The sequence below is a fragment of the Orcinus orca genome, chromosome 8 (assembly GCF_937001465.1).
Source record: "Orcinus orca chromosome 8, mOrcOrc1.1, whole genome shotgun sequence".
In the NCBI taxonomy this organism is placed as follows: domain Eukaryota; kingdom Metazoa; phylum Chordata; class Mammalia; order Artiodactyla; family Delphinidae; genus Orcinus; species Orcinus orca.
In genome coordinates this window covers 30,353,226-30,376,291 of record NC_064566.1, presented here as the reverse complement: position 1 = coordinate 30,376,291, position 23,066 = coordinate 30,353,226, and the positions used below count along the sequence as shown (strand labels likewise).

The window sequence follows — 23,066 nt, the reverse complement described above, 5'->3', positions numbered from 1 at the left end:
AAGCCTTAGAGCCTCGAAATCAGCATTTTGATACATGTCAAGTGAAAGTGAGACAGGTGGTCCTTGAACCACACTTCGAGAACTTTATTCTTTGCTTCCAAGGAATAAGATCTTAGGGCTGGCAACTTAGATGAAAGGAGAGATTTGGATTGTGGAAAAAGGAGAGATGTAGATTTTATTGCAGAATAAATTCCTATTATCTAGGAGATGAAGAAGGTAAGAAAGGAGGATTCAAATTTGCAGCTTGTCCAAGATGACAAAATATCAGGAACAAAGGACTTGGGCAGAGAAAAAAAGAGGTAAGATATGCTAAAGTTTTAGTATTTCTGGTAGTTGCTACATTATATATGTTTTGCTTTAAAGAAAAACTAGCCAATTAGTCTTCACTTCTTGGATAAGATGCCCCAAGAGAGGAAAAAAAACGCTGATTTTTAAGATACTATCCCAGACAACTAGAGAAAAATGATCAGCTCTTACATAACCCTTAAGGACCTAGAAAGATATCTGGATGAACCAAAATTTGATGGCAAACAAGTAATAAACTTAGTAGAGACTCTGCCTCCAGACTGGTTCCTCCTTCTAGTTTTTCAAGGCCATGGATGAGTAAATGGATAGCATCCACAGGCTGGATAAGAGGAAGTGGAGCCTAGCTACAGTGCCTCTGCATTGCAGGGTACTTTTGGGCAACAAAGGAGGCACACCCTTCGAGTGATGTTCACCTTGGGGCTTTTGTGCAAAGGGCACAGGGCATGTTGACTCAGGGACAAGCTGGATTTTGTCCAACTCACACCCTCACCCAGACATTCTTATAAATATAGAGCCTACACAAGTGTATGAAGAAGCCATACCTGCAAGCTGCTCCATTAAGGAAACAAAACCTGGGAGATCGTGAAGTTTCTTCAGTAGTGCTGTAATAACTGGATTATAAGTCCTCGAATGTACAGAATTTCACCTTTTATAAAGTAACTCCAATTTACAATAGAACAAAAATCTGAGTTCACAGCAATCAGCTTAAGAAATAGAATGTTACAAATGTAGTTGAAGTTCCCTTTGTACCTCTCCCCAATCATATTCCTTTCCTTCTTTCTCTCTCTGGGAAGTAAGACCTTTCCTAAACTCCATAATTAATGCCCGTGCATATTTTCATGCTTTTTGTATGGGTGCATCCCTAAACAATATATATTATTGTTTTGCATATATAAAGAATATCAATCTGTATTCTTTTGCAACTTGGTTTCTTCATTCAGCCTGTGAGCTTTATCCATGTTCAAGAAATATGTGCTATTGTTAATTCATTTTCCTTACTACATAGTATTCTGTTTAAAGAATATACTCAGTATTTATCCATTCTATGAATATGAAACTTATTTGTATTTTTTCTAATAACGCTATCATGAATATTCTTGTACATGTCTCCCTTATATATGCCAAGAGATTCTCTAAAAGGTATTTCCTTTATACACGTGTGTGTGTATGTCTAGGAGTGGAATGGCCAGGTCATAGACTATGTGCACTCACTGCTATTGGATGTCAAATTGCTTTCAAAAGCGACTGTACTTATTTGTGCTTCCTTCAGCAGAAAATAAGAAACCCCATTACCCTACATCCTACCAATACCAATATTGTGAGACTTAAATATTTGTGAATCTGATGCACCTGGAATGAAATCAAAGTGTAGTTGAAATTTGAATTTCCCTGATTACAACTGCATATTCTCATGTATTTACTGGGCATTTAGTGTGCTCTGCTATGCATTACCTATTCATTTCCTCTGCCTGCTTGTTTTCTGTTGGGTTGTTTATATTTGTTTTTCTTGTTTAGGGCCAGATAGTAAAATTTGGAGTTTTGTGGACCACATGGTCTCTGTCATAACTATTCAACTCTGCCATTGTAGCAAGAAATAAATGATACATAAACAAATAGATGTGGCTGTGTTCCAATAAAACTTTTTTGGCAAAAACACATGTTGGACTAGTTCTGGCCCGTGGGCCATATAGTTTCCCACCCGTTTTATAGGTGCTAATCCTTTATTGAAATCTAATTATTCTTTGAAAACCATTTGTAGGATTATGTAAAATTCAGAAAGACATGCCTCAAAGGTAACCATCTTTCCTTGCATATTGACATCAAGCACTTTTAAACTTCTGGTCTCCATGGTGAGCTCATGCTGAAGATTATACTGCAGAATAAGCCCCAAAGAATCTGTTGCAAGCTTAAACATGCCTCTCTTTCTAGAATGAATGGTGTCGAAGTTATCCTGGGCACTTAGGGTTTATCATACCTCCCATCCAAAAGACACCCCAAATATTTGACCTGATGCAATCACACGACCGGTGAATAATAGCTATTGAGTTTATGAAAGCATCCATGCCAAACCCACCACCTCAAGTTAGAAGCCATATACATATATTAAAAATATGTATGTATCTATATATATACATACATATATATGGGTATTTGTATGTACATATACATACATAAACATTTCAAAACATAATAGGTTCAGGAAATAAGGAAAGAATATCAAGTCTAATCCCTATCCATCAGACATCTGATATGTATCTACTCTAGCAACTGAGTCCTCAAGATAAATGCTCTTGTTTCTGTGCTCTGATGCCTCCACATTTGCATCTGGGGCTTTGGGCTGGAGGAGCTCCCACACTGGGCCCAGAGGCTTGCAGTTAGTGTTTCACTCACTTGTCCTTTTCTTCTGACTCTCAGTGTCTGTACAGTGGTCCTATTTTGCACAGGAGATAGCATCTATTTTTTAGGGATAATTTAACATAACAATGATTATTTTGAAGCACACAAAAAAATAACAATATGAAGTTGTTGAAAAATTAAAAATATCTTTTTAAGCTACACAAGTGGTCAAGTTTGGGCTTCTGGGCCCTCTTCCTCTGCCATCTGTGTAGAACTGATGGACCTTTGGGATGTGAGGACTGACAGTGAGGCTTCTGGTGTGACTGACTGAAGGCCATTCTTTTTTTTTTTTTCTCTTTCTCTTTCTTCTTTTTTTCTCTTTTCTGAAGGCCATTCTTAAAGCCAGACCTTTTCAAAACATGATCCAAAATTTCTTAGTTTCCTGACCTGGTCAAATATCCTGTGGTCAGATGTCCTTTTCAGTACTTCTGAAGACCCATATTGACCCCAAACTTCAAAACATTAGGACAAATACCAGAAATATTTTCCTATACATAATATTCCTAATACATATTCCTAATCCTTTCTAAATCTGATTTTATTTTCCCAATCTTTCCATTTCAAATCTAACCCAAGAAGAGAATGAGACTCAAAGGAACAATTTCTGAATTACAGAACCGCACATGGATCCCAAGGTCTGAGTGCATAAACTACTGGTGAGAAACAGAATGAGGCAAAAAATTAAATGAGCGTTAAAGCAACCAGGTGTTGTAATAGAAAAGTAAAGGGAGAAAAATCAGAATAGAAAACTGGGAAGATTATCACCTAGTCATGCTGAGAATTTGTTAGGGCCAAAGTATTAACACAGAGTTCAGTCATAGAATTTGGTTCCTTTTCACTCCCTCAGAATTCCAAATAGAACTTTAAACATTTTGGAAAGAACTTAGCATGAGACAATTATTCCAAAGAACTACATGCAAAGTCTGGGCATCCCATAAAAGACGTGTACAGAAAACCAACACTTGGGGTGGGAGTCTGCAGTGGGGTTGAGGGTAGTTCTGCTGCTGAAGTGTCCTGGAAAGCTCTCTTTGTCTACAAGAATATATGTGGAAAGAAATCTAGAAAAGCAGGCAATAAGAGATTTTAGACTCAAGGAGAAACTGTGGGAGGATGTGGAGAGAATACTTTACATTCTGTAGGTTGTCTTTCTTTTCCTGACCTGGACACCTAATGCTGTCTCAAAAAAGACCTCTTGGGTAAACACCTCTTAGGTGATTCTCTTTCTTTTTGTCTAATGACAGCTGCCATGACTCTTCGAAATAAGAGGAGTGGCAATCAGAATGAAAATTTTAAAAATCCCAAGGTTTTTGAAAATGTCTTTAAAATCATTTCAAACATAAAAAATTTTGAGGCAATGCTCTAAAAATTCAGGCAATCTACCAACCATCTGTAATTTTCAAGATTACCTTGGAGAAGGGCAAAGCAAGGAAAGGTCTGGAGACTGGATCAATGGCACTGGATGTTAAGGTGATGCCAAAAATGCTTTCTTGGGGTCTGGTTGACAAAATCTGGTACTATTTATTAAACTCTTTTTTTTTTTTTTTTTTTGCCTCAGGTTAGTGTTAAAATATATGAATTCAGTTCATAGAACATTATGAGGAAAGTTTAAAAAAAATTCAATATGAAAGAGAAAATGGAGGACCTTGAGATATTAGGGAAACACATTATAGTAACTTTGCCAGTTTCTCCTTTTATTCCAAAATAACACAAACTTGTCAAGCTTTTCAACATTTTTTGGGGGGGATTTTTTTTCAAGGAATAGTTACCATGCACCTAGGCCTCACAACTTACTTTGTTGGGGACTGAACAGTTTAGATTTATGCAGGTCAGTCCACAGGTAAATCACTTGGAAAAGATTTTTTTTTTAATATTTATTTATTTATTTGCCTGTGCCAGGTCTTAGCTGTGGCATACTGGATCTTCCTTTAGTTGTGGCACACAGGCTCTTAGTTGCGGCATGTGGGATCTAGTTCCCTGACCAGGGAGCAAACCCGGGCTCCCTGCATTGGAAGCAAGGAGTCTCAACTGTTGGACCACGAGGGAAGTCATTGGAGAAGATTTTAAACATAGAAATTCCACCTCCATTGATTCTGATACAGTAGGTCTGAGATGGGGCCTGGGATTCTCCATATTTAAAAAGTTCCTGATTCTGATGTAATCAGCAGGATTGTTGGTCAGTTAATCTCCCTACAGTCAGAGATCTGAGAGGTGCATTTTGTTGTTAGTCTCTGACTATAAGGTATGATTTGGAGTCTCTCCTGTCAGGCAGCTTACAATTCAATTTAACTTACAGAATTAAGAAATTTAGGCTTAAAAAGGACCTTAAGGCTTGTTCAATCACCTGCCTAAGGCTTAAGAATGTTCAACAGCATCTCTGCTTCTTTTGGATACAGCTACCGTCAGCTCATTCACACTCCCATTGGTAGTGGCAGTTCTGGCTGTTAGAAAGTTCTGTCTTATGCTGTGCCAAACTTTCTTCTTGATACTTTTGAAATCCTCAGAAACAGAAGGAACTTTGGAGATCATAGGTTAAATCTCATTTACCAGAGAGAAATCAGACCCACAGAGGATAACTAAATTACCAAAGGCAACATACTGAGTCACTGGCAGAACTGGAGCTAATGTCTAGGTCAGTTGCTCTTTCCACTCTATACTTGGTTTAATATGTATTTTTAATTTTCATGGAAAAGAGAACATTTAAAAAAAACAAACAAATTTAGTGTCATAGAAAGCCAGTTAATCCCAGTACCTCAGTTTTTGATTTATTTAAAGGAACTTACCGTGTCCCCTCTGAAACGACTTTTCTCTTGATCAAACATCCAGTTTGAATTTGGGTGAAGATAACTGAAAGATGTAAAGACAAAAATAATTTCCAGTCAACTTAAGTTGTTCATACTTAGTAGAAGGGCCAAAACAATACTAAATCAGTCATCCTCCCCTCCCTCCCCAAAACCTATATACTGAATGGTAGATATTCTTGTAATTTGGTAATTTATATAGGTTTGTTTTGTTTTCTTTTAGAATGTGTTTGGAAAGTTTTCTTTCCACTTTTACAAAGGTTTGAACTTCATAAAATACATTGAAATATTAATTTGGGGCTTTAAAGAAAAGATTGGGTACATTTTAAAACTTAGGCCTGATCTTTAATTAGCAAGAACTACTAGAAAATTCTAAAGTAGAATCAACAGCACTTTGATGCCACCTGGTGGTAAAATATAAAAAGGTAGGAGGAAAAGGTTATACACAGTTTAAGAAATCTGTGAGGTTCTAGTTAAAGAAGAAGGTGGGGATAAAAGGGGGTGTGTGCGTGTTATTGACTCCTTCCTTAATCAGTTTTAAAAGAAAAATGTTCATATTATAAAATGACACATTTAGATTAAAAAATTCCAATTCTGTCAATATTTGCAAATTTTAAGAATTGTTTAAGTGGTGGTTTAAAAATTTGTGGTTTCCAGCCACTCTGTTTACAAAATTATTTACATGTTTACATTTTTATTGGGCTACAAGGACACCACAATTTCTAGGTTTTAACTTCCATCTCAGTTGCTACTCCTAACTACTTCCCCCCTTAGAAGCACTCACACCATGGGAGATTGGTAAATCTGGGAAGAAGGAAGAGGCATTTTTGTCTCACCTCTGCCCTTCTAGGGATGGGGTCTAGGGAGTGAGCAAGCTCTGCCCCTGAGGAATGGAGATGATGAGAACTCAGTCATGGTCCAGATGAAGAGGGTCAATATGGCTAATTTGAGGAAGGACGTTTTCTTCTTAAGCCTAAGGTATGTATGCCTGACCCGTCTTTAACAGAAAGTGAGCTCCAGGGGGCAAGGGCTTCGTTTCTGTTCTCTCCTGCACCCCTACCCTCTAAAACGTGACTGGCACAGAGTAGATAATCAATAAATACTCGGAGTATGAATTAATAAATAATAAAGGTGGTATTTTAGTCCCCATCTGCCAACTCTTTTATTTCCTGCCATATTCAGAAACATAGTGGGGAAGAGAAACTATTTATTGGGCCCTGTCCATACCCCAACTCCCCAGATAGTCACATAGATGACTTCTTCCATTCATACCATTCAGGTTTCTGTTCAAATGTCATCTCCTCAGAGAGGCCTTTCCTGTCCTCACTCTCTAAAATAGCATCATTGTGTTCTTTCATATCGTTCTCTCAACAAGTATGGATCGTCTGCCATGTGCCAGGCACTGTTCTCAGCTCTGGGTACATGGCAGGAAACAAAACAGAGGCCTGCCTGTCCTCAAGAAGTTTATGATCTTGGAGGGGGAGTGGGCTGACAAAATAGACAAATACCTATCAGCAGAGGACGAAGGAGATTTCAGGCTGAGGGAACAGCAAGTGTAAAGGCCTGTCATGTTGGAGAAAGGGGACGAGTGGGACTAGAGAGGGGAAATAGTGTGAGGAAGGCTGCAGAGGCTGGCCATACAGAGCTGGGGGGTCATGGTGAGGTGCTTAGATTAGTATTCCAGCTGGGGTGGGGAGCCAGTGGAAATAAATGGTAAGGACAACTAATAGAAAGGGATCATCAGCACAGAGTAAATCCTTAAAAGATAGTGCTAGGGGCCTCCCTGGTGGCGCAGTGTTTGAGAGTCCGCCTGCCGATGCAGGGGACGTGGGTTCGTGCCCGCGGTCTGGGAGGATCCCACATGCCGCGGAGCGGCTGGGCCCGTGAGCCATGGCCGCTGAGCCTGCGCGTCCGGAGCCTGTGCTCCGCAAAGGGAGAGGCCACAACAGTGAGAGGCCCGCGTACCGCAAAAAAAAAAAAAAAAAAAATAGTACTGTCACTGCAAGCATTATGGGACGTGCAGTTGGTGCTGTATGGAGGCTCGAAAGAAAATCACAAAGCTAGCTGCTCAGATATGGTAGGCCCGTGTCCCTGAGCCCATCTCAGACAGCCCAGAATGTGAAGGGACTGTGGCATCACTGGTTGTGAACCTTGACAAGTGATTTAATGTCCCTGAGTCTTATTTTCTCTTTGGCGCTCAGCCTTCTTACCCTGCTGGACTTCCTAACACTCATCACCACCTAAAAGTACATTGTTTTCTTGTTCCTCTGACTCTCCTGCTTTTGTGCATGTGTGACACAGGACTCTATCTCAAAAAAGAAAACATCTAAACCAAAAACACCTAGACTTCCCTTGTGGTCCAGTGGTTAAGACTCTGCACTTCCAATGCAGGGGGTCGGGGTTCGATCCCTGGTCAGGGGACTAGATTCCACATGCCGCAACTAAAAAAAAGATGCTGCGTGCTGCAACTAAAGATCCCGCATGCCACAACTAAAGATCCCACATGCCACAACTAAAGATCCCACATGCCACAACGAAGATCCCACATGCTGCAACTAAAACCCAGAGCAGCCAAATAAACAAAAACCCACCCAAATCACTGAGAAAGCTAAGAAATGAGGAAAAAAAGATATGTATGTGTGTATAACTGAATCACTTTGCTGTACACCTGAAACTAACACAACATTGTACTTCAACTATACTTCAATTAAAAAAAGAAAAAAAAAACTATTGGGAATTCCCTGGCGGTCCAGCGGTTGTGACTCAGCGTTTTCACTGCCGTGGTCCTGGGTTCAATCCCTGGTTGGGGAACTAAGATCTTGCAAGCTGCATGGCACGGCCAGAAAAACCAAACCAAAGCAAAACAAAAAAACTATTATATATAGCATCGATAAACAACAAGATCTACTGTATAGCACAGGGAACTCCACATATCCTGTGATAAACCATAATGGAAAAGAACATGAAGAACAATGTGTAGAAATGAATCACTTTGCTGTACAGCAGAAATGAACATTGTACAATAAATCAACTATACTTCAGTAAGTTTTTTAAAAAATGAATGAGAGGAGGGGACTTCCCTGGTGGTGCAGTGGTTAAGACTCCATGCTTCCACTGCAGGGGGCACAGGTTCAATCCCTGGTTGGGGAACTAAGATTCCACATGTCACATGGCATGGCCAGGAAAAAAAAAAAAAAAAAAAGGAAAATACTAGTTAAAAGTGCAGTGTGGCACTGGTGGAAAAGTATGGGTTTTGAAAACAAATTTGAGATTTAATCTTGGCTGTGTTAATCACTAACAGTGTGATTCTGGAAAAACTATTTGGTTTCTCTGATTCTGTGAAAGTTATGTGGCCCTATCTTGGTGTACACCATCGTTATTGTTTTTATATGGTTCCAATGTAAGTTCTTGATCTACCTGTGGAATTATGAAAAGCCAGCCAATTCAAGAGGGTATATATAACAAGTCACCATACTGTGCTAGGCGATGGGGGAACAAATGTGAACAAAACAGTTGGGATCCTTCTTGCTGTGATTAGAACTTAAAAATTCTAATGGGAAGGCACAATTAAGCACATAACATAAACAAGGAAACAAGGTGTTGCCATATTAATAGAGGAACCTACCTTTAGATGGAACAGATGGAGGCTTAACAGAGGTGGTGACTCCAGCTTACACCTGAATGAGCAGCCACCCAGGGGAAGAACCAGAGGGCAAGCCTTCCAGCGAGGGGGATTTGGAGTGGAGTAGAGCAAATGGGGCACTAGGATGAGATGAGGCTTGAGAGGAAGTAGGGAATGGATTATGCAGAACCTTTTCAATCATGGCAAGGGATCTGGATTTTATCCTAAGCACAAGGGGAAGTTTTAAGGAGGGAACAGCACAATCAGCTGTGGCTGAATTACTGCTTTGCATCAGGCACGCACAAAGAGCCAGCACAAACCTTTACAGGGTGAAATGGCCAGAGACAAACGCTCATGTTCCCATCAGAGCAGGGGCTGCTGCAGAAACGCCTCTCCTCAGTGCTGAATATTCTGCCACTGCCAACTCCTGGAAAGTCCTTGAGTTGAGAACGATACAGCTAATTTAGTAACTGGCAGCCTAAAAAGAAAAAGCTAAGTTCTGAGGGGCTGATAAGCCCAGGAAGCCACTGGAGGCACAGCTCAATTACACAGATGCATGGGTGTTATAAGCATTTCAACCACAGCAAAGAACCCCTCCCCTCATCCCCAGAGGCCAGGACTCCTTCGTTTCTTAACCAAAACCATTTCTACTGAGACCCTTTTATTGCACAAAGGAGGAGCCACATTTAATTTTGCTTCAGCACCCATTTTCAATAGTGATGCCACCAGAACATGGATTCTTATGCATTTGTTTTCTAGGGCTGCCATAGTGAAGTACCACAAACTGGGTGGCTTGAAGAAATTTAACGTTCCAGTTTTGGAGGCTCGAAGTCCCAGATCAAGGTGTCCATAGGCCTGGTTCCTTCTGAGGGCTGAGGGAGAGAATCTGTTCATGCCTCTCCTTGTTTCTGGTGGTTTGCTGTTAATCTTTGACATTTCTTGGCTTGTAGAACTATCACCCCAATCTCTGCCTTCATCTTCCCATGGTGTTCTCCCTGTGCATGTGTGTCCAAATTTACTTTTTTTTTATAAGGACAGCAGCCATACTAGAGTAGGCCCACCCTAATCATCTCACTTTATCATCTCTAAAGACCCTATCTCCAAATGAAGTCACATTCTGAGGGGTTAAGACTCCAACATATCTTTTGGGGGTGGGGGAGACAACACACAATTCAACCCACAATACCTTAAAACACAAAGTCAAAAGTTAGCACCTAAACTCTGGGTTCAATGTACGTCAAGTAAGAGATACCAGAAATAAAAATTTTCCCTTGGCTATTTCATGCTTTCAGATTGCACTTCTTTGCCAAATAAAAAACAAAATTAAACGTTTGGGTTTTTGTTACTCTCTGATGAAATGCAATAACTGCCATGTAAAGGGACCTTATCTGCAGCCAACGGCTAAAGTTTTTAATCCAATTGTTTAGAACAACTCTGGAGAGACTAACAAATTAGAATTCTTCCAAGCTTTCTCTCCTAAAGAAAACTTTTTAAAAGGACCAAATCTTGACTGTGTCCAAAATATGCTTCTGTAGCTGATGAGAATTAGGAGAGCTCTTACACATAACTTGCTGTTGGTGTGAAGTGCTTGTCCTTTTTTTTTTTTAAAAGAAGTTTAAATCAAAATAAAGTTGACAAATGGGCTCTGCATGAATTTACTTTTGCTCTGTATATAAAGTGAGTCCTAAAGATTTCACGCAGGCTTTCTGCCACCAAAGAAATAAATGTACAAAAAACTGCCACTGAAGAAATACATGTACAAAACTTTTCATCATATTAAAACCAGAATAATCAATGATAATGAATATAACAAAACTAGAATTTAAAGATTTAGAGAATGGGTATTCTGGTTTACTGAAATTTTGAAGAAACTGAGGGCTAACAATAAATATATTTCGTTGTACCCCTGGTTGCTTGTATAATTTTATGCCTTTAAAAAATTCACTATGGTGAATTATGCCTTGTATTGTCTGAAGCCCATTCCAGCAATCCACTGTCTCTAGGACATATCCTCCCCACAAATTGCTTTTCTGATTGAACAAGTCCCTTATTGGGACTTATTTTCTTATGATTTTCATTCTGAATGCGACCTCAACCCTACATCCCTCAAACTCCACTACTTTTAGAATTCCACGAGTTTCTTTGATCAGAGTGAAATCTGAAAATTCCTATGAATCTTATTTCTTATTTTCAAGCATAATTTAAAGGTTGCTTATCTGTTTTCTAGGCATCAAAAATAAGAACTTGCTAATTTTAATTATTTGGCCACAATGTCTTCCTTTAGTTAATAAGGTCCTGAAGCTATTATACTCGAAAATAACAGCAAACACAAAGAGCACTTACTATGCAGGCACCTTTCTAAGGGATTTACAGATCATATGACACGTATAGGCATCCTTACTACACACGACAGATGAAGGAACTAAGGCACAGAGAGGTAACTTGTGTAAGATTACACAGTCATAGTGAATCTAGGATTACAAATCAGGACAGTCAGGCTCCAGATTCTGTGCTCTCAATCACATGCCAGACAGCCTCTCTTAAAATAATACAAGAGAATCTTTTCTGTAGTTTACGTTTTACGAAAGGCAAAGCAAAATATGGGAATTTGAAGTTTCATTCCAGTAACCACCAGAGTATGCTTTTACCTCATTTAAAAGTTATTTTATACATTTCTTTCAGAAGCACATTGTGTAGTTGCATCAAAATTTTTCAAATCCAAAGAACAAGAATATAACTAATACAAATTTATTTTAAATAAGCCTTTGAAGCAGAATTAAATTGATAAATGAAGCCATCCACTGAAAAAGCGTTAAATCCATTTTGGCTATTATATTCCTTTACTTCAAACTTAAAGTAGAAGCATACTGTTTACTAACATTTTTAAAAACTATGTCCAGATACAAATTAGTTTGGAAGTTCTTGAAAGTTAATGTGGAAGCAATTTGGGCTTTTCCACTATTTCATCATTATAGAACTACAACCACCTTTGAAGAAACACTGTTAGTAACATTTTGGACAATAAAAACTATAAACCAGATTGTCAGTAGAGGAACAACAAAAATATATGTTAGAAAATTCATAAACATACATTTATTCAGGAAATACAATTACTAGAGTCCTTAATATTTCAATGATCATTCCACATAATAAAATACTCACAACATATATTCTTTTAAGTCTACATCAAGTCATGCTGACATTCTTTTCAGATAATCCATAGCCATCTCTTCTATTAAATGCTATAATATCCATTTGTATTGTAAACAAGGTATTGAGCCAAAGTACTTGAGCAAAGTAACTTTCAAAAATTTAGAAGAGGAAGACAATGTTTTGTTTTTTAAAAAACACATCTGAATTATCAAACCCCAAAGAATTAGGCCACTACAACCTAGTGTTATACTAATGGATAAAGTGGCCATATGAAGGTAGCACATAATTATCAATGAAAATATTTCTCATCTGTAACTTTTAAATATGCTTCTCAAATAATAAACATTTATTTTTGAAAGTTTTAAAGGGAAAGGGGGCAGAAAGATGACAGACATTAAAAATTTACATTTAAACTACTGATATTTTACTTAAAAAAAAAGAAAAAGGGAGGCTGTAGTTACTTCCCAAATAAGGAATGCCAAGTACCTTTATTTCCTAAAGAAATTACTAAGAAATTGTACCAATCATTACATTTGCAGCTATTTAGTAGTAGCTGTAAACTGAATTATTCTGATACTTCCAAAAGTGTACTTAGAGCATTTTATAAAGGGGAAAACAAGTGGTTCTCAACCTTCGGTGTCCTTTAGAACCAGCTGGAAAGCTCTGAAAAACTAAGCATCTGGCCCCACCTCAGAGATTCTGATTGAGTTGGTATCAGATGGGACTCAAGTGTCATTATTTTTTAAAGGCCTGCAGGGTATTCTAATGTGCAGCTAAGGCTGAGAATCACTGAGTCAACTCATTTTGAAATACCAAGAAAATAAATGGAAATTGGGAAGGGAAGATAATTTATATTTATAATTTACAAATCAAACACCTACTATATACTTACTATGTACCTAGTTATGTTCATGAATCATACATTTATAAGATGAAAATTGCCTTCATTTCCTCTCTATACTAGACCACTATCGTACATCTCTGCCACTGAATGACTGCATTTTTCTATGGTCAGGATTTAAAATTCTGGGATACGCTATGAAAACTGCATTAAAGAAAATAAACTACTGCTACTCATGCTCAACGGGAGCAAGCAAAACTACTGTATTTGGCTCTTTTAAGCTATCCATATTTTAAGAATTACAAATAAGTGCCAACCCACACAAAGAACAGATTGTGGATTACTCTAGAAGAAACAAAAAATAGCTTACTCAACTTACTAAGTTTCAACACCAAGAAAGGTTTAACTTGGCTGAAAGTTCTGAAACAGCTGAGATACTGAACCAGGAAGCTATAATTTATAATGAAATGTTGACACACCCTTAAAAGCTACTGCAGCTGTAGTAATACTAAGATTTCTTCAGGGTTTAGTTACCATGTAATGCAAGAATACAAGCATAACAATAATATTACTGTTTTTATATGCACCGATACCGCTCTTTAATATATAAAGCTCTACAACAAATACCTCTAATTATTTTACAATTAAATTAAGTCTGTAACTCTTCTACACTACTTTGGTCTCAACATTTTTAAAACATCCATTAATTTGGAAATATACAATTTAATAACATGATCCTATCAATAACAAGCACATTTTGTAGTGGACTAAAGACACATTCAACCATGCAATCCAGTGTTCAATACCTAAAAGATAAATAACAATGCTTTTATTCTGAAAATCATTGGAAACCGGAATAATCTTTTAAGACTCACAGTGCTCACAAACATGCAGAAAAAGATACACATTTCTATTCTTCCTGAAGGAATGTCACAAAATGCCCACTCTTTACACAGGGTTGATAATTATTGTAAATTCCTTATGTATTTCAATCCATTATTTTCTTTCTAGCACCTGTCACTTAAAATTTTTAAAAGCCTGACAAATGTTCCTGTAAGTTGTGTCTGAAAATGAACCTTACCTCTTTAATTTCTGCCTTTAAAAAGACCTCAGTCACCGTCATCCACTAATAGCTGCCTTTCAGTAAAACAGTGACATCCAGTGGACAAATCAAAGTATCTCAGAATTCCCATCATTATAACTGAATCATAAAGATCACATCTCTAAATCCAACTAGGGAATGAGTTCTTACTCATTTTGACAAAGCGTCTGCAGATTCTTATGAATGTATCACCTCATGATTTCTATATATCTTAAATATACCCTTCTATCTTTTTCCTATTTAATATCAAGTCTTTAAATTGAGCTACTTAAGAGTGTGTAACTCTTTAGCCTAGTGAGGTTAAAGGTATTACTTTTTCTTCTTTGCTATTTCCCACCACTGGCTTATTAACTGGCTCATCTCTAGAAATGGAACGATGAAAATATAAGAAATATATTTAAATAAAAATGAATAGCATTAAAAAAATTTGCAAAAGATGAAACCTAAACCTCTTTTTGCATTTGTAATTTATGATATATTGTTGACTATAAATAGATGTTATCAGTATTGCTAACAATCAAATTACATTCTCTTGCCTCACTACTCAAATATTATGAAAGAATACATATTTTAGCAATGATTGTATCAGTGTTTAAAAACTTTTATAAATCAGTATAAATGAATATTCATTATATATTATGTTTAAATAAAAGTAAAAAACTTCCACTGTGCTGAGTTATAATTTACCATTGATAATATATATTATGTGTGTGTTCCAAATACAAAACGCATCAATGTTAACATTGATAGTGTAATAAACTGCTGTAGCTGAGACTGCTATGTTTAATTTCTTGGAAAACCATAAAGAAATGTTACAGGTGAAAAAAAAAGCAAAGAAAAGAATGGAGAACTGTTATTTTTAAATAAGCAGCCAAATAAAGAAAACTTTTTTTCCCTAAAAAAAGGTTAAGAATGTAAAAGTACATTTTAATATTAAAAAGCATTTTTAAAAATCTATAACAACTTTATGACAAAATCTGCATTTGTTGAAAAAGGCCTGTAAAAACAGCAGGACGGAATTGCCCTCATCACCTTTTTACTTTTTCTTGTCAGAAAAAAGTGTATGCATCTCTGGAACCATAAATGATGTTAAAATAGGCGTTTATAAAATGGCAAGGAGGATTTCACGGGAAGTGTTTTTGTTTTTGTTTTTACAATCATTGGCATTGCGGCCATCAGTAGGTCACAAGTAAAACTTCTCTATCTAAAAGCAAAATGGAGTGTAAAGTTTTAGGTCTGTTGCCTGCGTTTTGCTGATCTCATTTTTTCAAAGCGTGACTCCATTTCTTCCAAGACCTTGGGTGTGTACCGTACTACTAATTTAACCTTTCCTTGAGCTGCTTTCAGCAGTTCTACAGCTTTTTCATGATGTTCTCCTTCAACGCTCTAGGAAAAGAAAAACCACACAGACACAAACACAATTAATATCTAGGTTTTGTAAGTAACTCAAAATGAAAAATGTTTAAAATATACACAAATAAAAAATTTTTAATGTTATATTTCAAACTATAAACCTATGAAATAATCCTGCTTTATCATTTTAATCAGTGTAAAATCCTCTGCTAAATCATATTCTGTTTGTAGTTTAGGAACTGGTTCTTTAGGTTCCAAATAATTAGCATATCAATCTACATGCCCTATTATTTCACTAGGTCAGAAGTAAATCAGGCAATTGCCATTCTGTAAGACTAAATTGAGGATAGACTTTTAATTTAATGTATTGCCTTAACTACTAAGGAGCTTAGTTACTTCATAAAAATCACACTAAGCATTGTTAATTTACATTGGAAAGAAGCAAAACACACACAAAGTGCTTCAAAAAGTATCACTCTACTAAACAGTAGTGCCTAAGATTCCCCCAAGGGATTTCTAAACTACAAAGCTTCTTTGGTTTTTCCCTACATCTTCTGTTTCTATAACTCAAGTACACCCCCAAGTGGTCACAACACATTGCTACAAGTAGAAATAAAATGCATCCCTACCACTCCATTAACAGAAAGGAGTTGATCTCCTCGCTTGAGACCCCCGTGTCTATCAGCAATTCCACCTGGAATTATTCGGGATATATAGATTGGAGAGTTTTGTTCTTTGCCTCCCATAATATTGAATCCAAGGCCTTCTTCTGTTTTGGGGAGCTCAACAACTCGAGGATGAGAATGTCCTTCACTGGCAGCAAATGCAGCAACAGTAGCCTGAAAGAAAATTTTACGTACTTAAAAAAATAGGACATTTGTTCACTTCATTCTTTTTTTTTTTTTTTTTTTTTTTTTTTGCGGTATCCGGACGCGCAGGCTCAGCGGCCATGGCTCACGGGCCCAGCTGCTCCGCGGCATGTGGGATCTTCCCGGACCCGGGTACGAACCCGTGTCCCCTGCATCGGCAGGCGGACTCTCAACCACTGCGCCACCAGTGAAGCCCCTGTTCACTTCATTCTTTTGTCCCTTTTTAAAAAACACTTTTGAAGTAAATATTTTTGATGTCTGAATGCCCACAAATGCACTGACAGTGAAGGTAAGCTAAGCAGATGGTGTTTTAAGGAGGATGAGTGAAAAGCCTACCCTGGGATTATGCAGGAGTGTTAAGGTCGTTCAGGCCACTCCTAGGCCTTCCAGTGCCCAGAACTTCTGTGCAGTGCTTGGCAAGCAGGCTTGCTAGGAAGATGAACAATGTGCACACTAAAGAGGAGAACCCCTCCCCTCACATGCCAGCAGCCCTGAGCTCTGGGGGCTGGGAAGCCTGGCCACTCCAGGGGCTTCTGGGCAGGGCACAGCCCACCTACGCAACCTGTACAGAGGCAGCTGTCCTTGTAATGCAGTCATTCTGGCGGCTGTACTATTTGCACTGTATACTAACTCATCAAGAAATAACTCAATATTGAAAAAAAGAGGGGTACACAGAGTCAATGTGAATTGTGAAACAGAGCCACATCTTTAAAACTTTCAAATTTAGACTAATCTAGACTAATTCTAACAGAGTTGAGATTCTGGGTTTCATTTTGCTTTTAAAGATAATTAAGTAATTTGGTACTCTTTTTTTTGTGTTGGATCAGGGTACGTGAGCAAACATGGGAAGGAAGAGAGAAAGAAAATCAAGATTTGTTGCATACCACCACATTCTAAGCTCTGAAAGAGGCCTCATTTTACAGATAATGGAACTGAGGCTCAGAAATTCAGGAAGCTGTGAAAGTCAGCAATTAAACCCAAGTTTTAATCGTTTTTTCCTACTCTGTCAAATAATACCCACATGTTTAAGTGTTTGTACTCAACAGAGAATCCAATACTGCCTTTTGTGAACCAGTAACTATCAATGAAAAACTACCTGTTAATGACTAGTTCTAGTTTAAGTCACCTACTGCCGATATTAACTTATTCTAACCACATATGATGGACACTGAGGTCAATGCCTGAATTATCTGAGGAAAATACTGGCAGAGAAAAGCACATAAAACCTACCACCTGCAGCTCTGAAGAGGTAACCTCCTATTTGCAGAGTTAACGTTAAGGAGAAAGTGAAGCGCAACTTGGAGGGAGTACCCCAGATCTACCATTAACTATTTGTGTGGTTTGAGGTAAGTAACCTAATCTGATGCTTCCCCACCAATAAAGTGAGGCTAATAATTCATACCTCAGAATTCTGATGAATATTTAAATAATGATATATACATTACATATAGCAACTATGTATTATTTGTGTGCAAGTATATTTTTAATGCATCATCTAAACTGCATAAAATATCTTTTGTAAAACCAATTAAAAAAGTCCTATTTCTCAGGAATCGAGAAGTTTAGTGTACCCTGAAAGATACTGTTAGTTTTCAAAACAAGCCTATCGTGAATCTAATAATTGCACATTTTAAACCTTTAATTTATGAAGAATCCTCTCCCTTTTAATAAATGAAAAAAATGTACCTTTGCAGTCGCATTAGCTCTCACTTCAGGACTGCTACTGATGTCCACAGTCTCGTAAACATGTTCATATACCTGCAAAACCCGAAGTTATTATTGCGATTTTAAATCTCAGAATATACCATGTTTGAGCTCTTTGTGAAGTTACTGAATGTGTTAAAATTTTAGACAAAGTTATGCATCTTTGTAAAATGTTTTTCTATTAGAAATTCCAAAAACAAGAGAGGCAGGTTCTAAAGTTCACTTTTTTAAGAAACTCTGAACCCAAATTTCAGAATATTACCTTACCCTAATTAACTCAAATTTTTAGTAAATTTTAATACCATTTACTCACCTCTCTTACAGCATTGCAGAATTCACTTTGAAGGACTCTTTGTAAAGCCTGCAGTTTCTGTGGCGGTACCTCTCCACTCCTTTGCAGTTTTTCCAACAATTCAATTGCTCTACAAATATCTATAGTTAAACAAACACACACTGATAGATAATTTTCTCAGAATATTCTCTAATATTTATTTCTTTTTTGGCCATGCCACGTGACATGCAGGCTCTCAGTTCCCCATCTAGGAACCGAACCCGTGCCCCCTGCAGTGGAAGCATGGAGTCTTAACCACTGGACTGCCAGGGAAGTCCCAGAATACTCTCTAAATGCTTGTGTAACAGCGCAGCATTTAGGATTCATTCTTTAACGACTAACAAGAAATACGTATAACACAGAGAGAAAAAGCATGAGTATGAACTTGTGTGTGGTGTGTTTGTGTGTGTGTTCATGTATGGAGGATGGGAATGTAAAGTCTGGGAAGAATGTTAAATTTTACTGTGGATTAGGAATACTGATGTTGCACCAGCATAAAATCTGGAAAACAGCACCTTTGAGAGACACAGGAAAATCAAATATAAAGTACTAAATGTCACAGGAAAGGACTGGAGCTCAAATGTCATAGACACATGAACACTGTACTGCTTCAGAAAAGCTGACAGTATTACCAGAAGCTATTTAGTCAATAAAAATTTACCTACCATCATTAGTAACCAAAGCACTGAACAGTATAAAACAGTGTGCTAGTGAAATCACTGTTTATTTCCCAAAAGGAAACGTAATATGTATGTAGATAGGAAAACTCTTCAATAATAGGTGCAGTTACTCGCAGGAACACATTTAAAACAATGATAGAAGTGAGTAAAATTAACTGGTCTGTTTTCAACTTAGGATCATTAACACAGTGTATTTGGGATACACAGTGTATGGGATTCTACACATCTATACAGATACATTAAGCATGTTAGGCAATTCTCATTGGGAAGTGTGAGGGTAAGTATTTTAGGAATTAAGAAATTTTATAAGATTCAGTAAAGTTCCAACACTGTCTAACTCTCGTTGGAGTTTTCTTTTTAACTTTTTTGTACCACAGGGGGCTAGAGTACCTATTATTCTAAATTGTTTTGTATTTTCTAAACATGTATTTGACTGAGCTTGTCTTTATTAAAACACTGTGAATCTGGTCTCAGTTAACAGCTGTGTGATCTTGGGCAAGTTACTTAACCTCCCTGTGTCTGTTTTCCACTGTAAAATGGAAATAGCAGTATCTCCTTTATAAGAATTACTTGAAGACTAAAACAAAAATACACGGTAAGGGTCTGGCATATAGCGAGCATAAATGTTATGTTACATCAGGACCAATTAATCATAAGAAACAAGGGATTCTACACATCTATACAAATACATTAAGCATGTTAGGCAGGTCTCATTGGGAAGTGTGAGGGTAAGTATTTTATGAATTAAGAAATTTTACAAGATTCAGTCATGTTCCAACACTGACTATCTCCCTTGGATTTTTGTTTTTAACTTTTTTTGTACCACAGGGGGCTAGAGTACCTATTATTCTAAATTCCTTGCCTCCTTTTGTCTTAAATGGAAGAAGTTCTGAATTTTATATTATACTGAAGGACTGGAACTTTTTTCTTTATAGAATTCGTATGTGTTTGCATCTGGAAACCTAGGAATAAATTGTAGTGAAGAAAGAAGTAGATTCTTCAATTTCAGGTAATAAAAGCTTAAACTGTTGTTAATCCAATGCAATGGAAAAAGACTTTCCCCATTCTGATCTCCCACCACCAGAATGGCTGGTGAATGAGGAGTGCTGGTTCATCAAATATTCTGACTTACAAAATTATAATATGTAAGCTCTATAAAAATTTCCAATTAACAAAAAACTGAAAAAGTAAAATACTCTTTACTGAACCTACACTGTACCCAATATGTGCTCAAAGGGGTTCCACTGAATCTTGTTTTGACGACTTTGAAGGCATTCAGGATCTTGATCATATGCACTATTTTTATACTGTAGGATTGCTGGAAGAGTTTCTTAATAAAGTCTGTTAAACAGAATGCTAAGTATTAAGAATCAGAGTTGGTGTAATCTGACTTTCTTATTCTGCTAAATGGCATCCACTGGCAGTTCATCCTACTAAGGTTCTGAGCTGTGGAACTACTGTGGAACTGAAATGAACTCTTAAATAGGAGAAAACAAAGCCATGACTACCAAAACTAAATGCCAGAGGTGAAGTTTCATATTTTGTACTGCACTTAAAAATACAAAAGACCGCCAACATGTTAGAATCCTACACCTGGCTTTCAAAGAAAAACACCTACTCCTGTTAACACCAAACAAATTTGTTCCCATCTACAAAGCACAGTGTCATTGTGTTCAGGGAGAAGATGTCACAGTCTTAGGCCTAACTTAGCAAGTCTTCCCAGAGTAGCTACTCCTCTGTCAAAAATGATACTTTAATTAATGGTCTGGTGGGCTGGAGAAAAACAACATCACTTGTAAAGAGACTTACAAATAGTGAACACCGTAAGGGATAAACAATGTTAAGCGTGCACTAGTTTGTGTGAAGGCATGAGGAAAGACTCCACATACAATTCTAAAAATGTATTCCTTTCTTAGAGCAGAAGTTAATATTCAGAGTGTAAATGCAAATGCTAATATTTGCAAGATATTTTCAATCTCCATCCTATACTTTGTTTACTACTAGAACTCCAAATGTTTAGTTTGTACTTTTTGACTCTTACCGATGACTTCTAATACTGGTGTGTCAAAAGTATGCTTGAAATTATTTGAAATAAAGCATTTGGGGAAGAGTGGAATGCTGAAAATCTGCAACAGGACCCTTTAAGGCTCATAGCCTTGTACCTCCACTGGCTTTTCCGTTTCTAATTACTCAGCAGAACGGGTTTTATTTTCCTTGACAGCCTGCTCTAAAAAGCAAGCCACCAGCCAGTTAGCAATCGTAGGATTTGTAAAGAAGGAATAAGGCTGCACTTTCAAGTATTTTACAATCTATCACGATTCCGCCTAGTTATGTAACCTTCTTCCCAAGACCAGCTCAGTAGGATTGTTTTTAAAGCACCTTCTCCGTACCCGGGAGGGGCACCACAGCCAGGAAATACCCCCAATACGAATACAAGTGAGGTTGTGGTGGAAGTAATGATGCGTTTTGTGCACAAATAAGGGGACGCGGGAACGTTCTGTGGGAACGCGCTGTGTGTCCGGGCTGTGTGGGTGAAGGCGAGGACACTGGGTTGTGCACGCACCAACACCGGGCAGTGTGTGTAGCCTGTCCGAACTGGGCGTGTGTTGTTTGCTCAGCTTGACACATCTCTGAACGCTGCGTCTGCCGTGCCCACCCAGGGAGAGCGTGTGCAGCGTTGTGTCCGCGAATGCAGACAGGTGGTGGTGAACCGTGCTGTGCTCCCGAACGGTTCGTGTGAACACAGGACGGGTCTGAGGATCAGTCAGGAACAGCAAGCGGCCTCCCCCGGGCCGGGCGCAGCAACGTCGGCGGCCACTGGCGCCAGCGCGAGGGACAACCTGGTTCCGGGTCTCGGAGCTTGGCTACCCCACGCCCCGCGGGGATAAGGCACTCCCCAACCCCCTCCGCCCACGTCGGTCCCTGCCTCGGCCCCACTCACCCCTCTCCAGTCGCACAGGTTCCCCCAGCGCCGCCATCTTCTCCCTTTGCTTGTAGACCCACAGGAAATGACGACACAGGGGCTGAGGTGGAGGGGAGGGGCCTAGCGGAGCCGGGAGCCCGGAACAGGGGCCGGCCAGTATCGCGAGAACGGGAGCGGTGTTTCCGAGCGTCGTGGCCGTCTCTAGAGTAGGGGGTACCTGTGTGCCGGGCTTCCGAGTTCGGTCTTGTGCTGCACCTGCAGCGGTCGTAAAGTTCTCAAATCCCCCGGCCAACTACGATTGAAAAGAGTCCCTTTCCCGACTCTTGCCCCCTGCGTGGGGATTCAAGCCTTATCCCACTCTCTTGGGAACTCTTGGCTCCACGTGGGAGAGTCTGGATTCTTGTTCCACCTTGACCATTCGTGGCTCTGTGAGCCTGGACTGCTCACTTATCCTCTTTCGGCCTCAGTTTCCCCCTCTGTCCGACAAAGAGTCCTGTCTCCGAGTTCTTTACATTCTTAAACAATGAGATTCGATGACAGGTGTGTAAATGAAATATAAAGTCTCCATTTGTGGCTGCATTGCTTTAATTAATTTAACAATCCAAGGCATGAATTTTCCCTAGAAATCTGTTTGTGAATAAGGATGGAAAGTGCAAAAAGCATGAAACATACCTGGGTGAGCGAGAAAATAAGGCACTTTGGTGCACCCCAAAGCAACAATTTAAAAAAGCTGATCCAAAATCTTATGTAAATGAAATATTGGGAAGCAAATAATATTCTTAATACATTATAGATCCTTAGGGCCACTTTTGAAATTCATGAACCAAGAAAAGTTTTAGACCTTAGTTTAAGTGAAATATTAATTTGCCCAGTATTCAGATTCCACTAACATTTATTTGAGCGCTAGTCTATGCTGACAAACAACTTTTCAACACTCCATGACAGGATTGTTTTAACCTCCTGGTTGCCCCAGATCCACCCTTTCCA

The 23,066-nt window shown here is 38.4% G+C and overlaps 2 protein-coding genes across 2 annotated transcripts in view; both read right to left on the bottom strand.

The window, feature by feature from the left end:
• LGR4 (leucine rich repeat containing G protein-coupled receptor 4) overlaps positions 1 to 12,042 on the bottom strand; it is a 111,189-nt gene extending 99,147 nt beyond the window's left edge. Inside the window, exons 1-2 of the mRNA XM_033409674.2 lie at positions 9,444 to 12,042; positions 5,484 to 5,547 (exon numbers count right to left, since the gene is read on the bottom strand). The gene's annotated coding sequence lies outside the window, so the exon portion shown is untranslated. The remainder of the gene's footprint in view (positions 1 to 5,483; positions 5,548 to 9,443) is intronic.
• Positions 12,043 to 12,191: 149 nt separating this feature from the next.
• Positions 12,192 to 22,247, bottom strand: LIN7C (lin-7 homolog C, crumbs cell polarity complex component). The gene is made up of 5 exons (XM_004263938.3): positions 22,098 to 22,247; positions 18,459 to 18,577; positions 18,128 to 18,199; positions 16,202 to 16,411; positions 12,192 to 15,605 (listed from the first exon to the last, which is right to left on the bottom strand). The coding sequence occupies exons 1-5, from the start codon at positions 22,132 to 22,134 to the stop codon at positions 15,450 to 15,452; spliced, it is 594 nt and encodes a 197-aa protein (XP_004263986.1). The 5' UTR covers positions 22,135 to 22,247; the 3' UTR covers positions 12,192 to 15,449.
• Between the last annotated feature and the right edge of the window lie 819 nt (positions 22,248 to 23,066).

What these genes read in the sequence shown, in the direction of transcription:
- LIN7C (XM_004263938.3), bottom strand. Translation starts at nt 22,134, where the DNA reads ATGGCGGCGCTGGGGGAACCTGTGCGACTGGAGAGGG. An exon ending in GAGCTAATGCGACTGCAAAG is followed by an intron (nt 16,412 to 18,127) that starts GTACATTTTTTT and finishes ATTTTCTTTCAG; the next exon opens with GCTACTGTTGCTGCATTTGC. An exon ending in TCCTTTCTGTTAATGGAGTG is followed by an intron (nt 15,606 to 16,201) that starts GTAGGGATGCAT and finishes TTCTTTTCCTAG; the next exon opens with AGCGTTGAAGGAGAACATCA.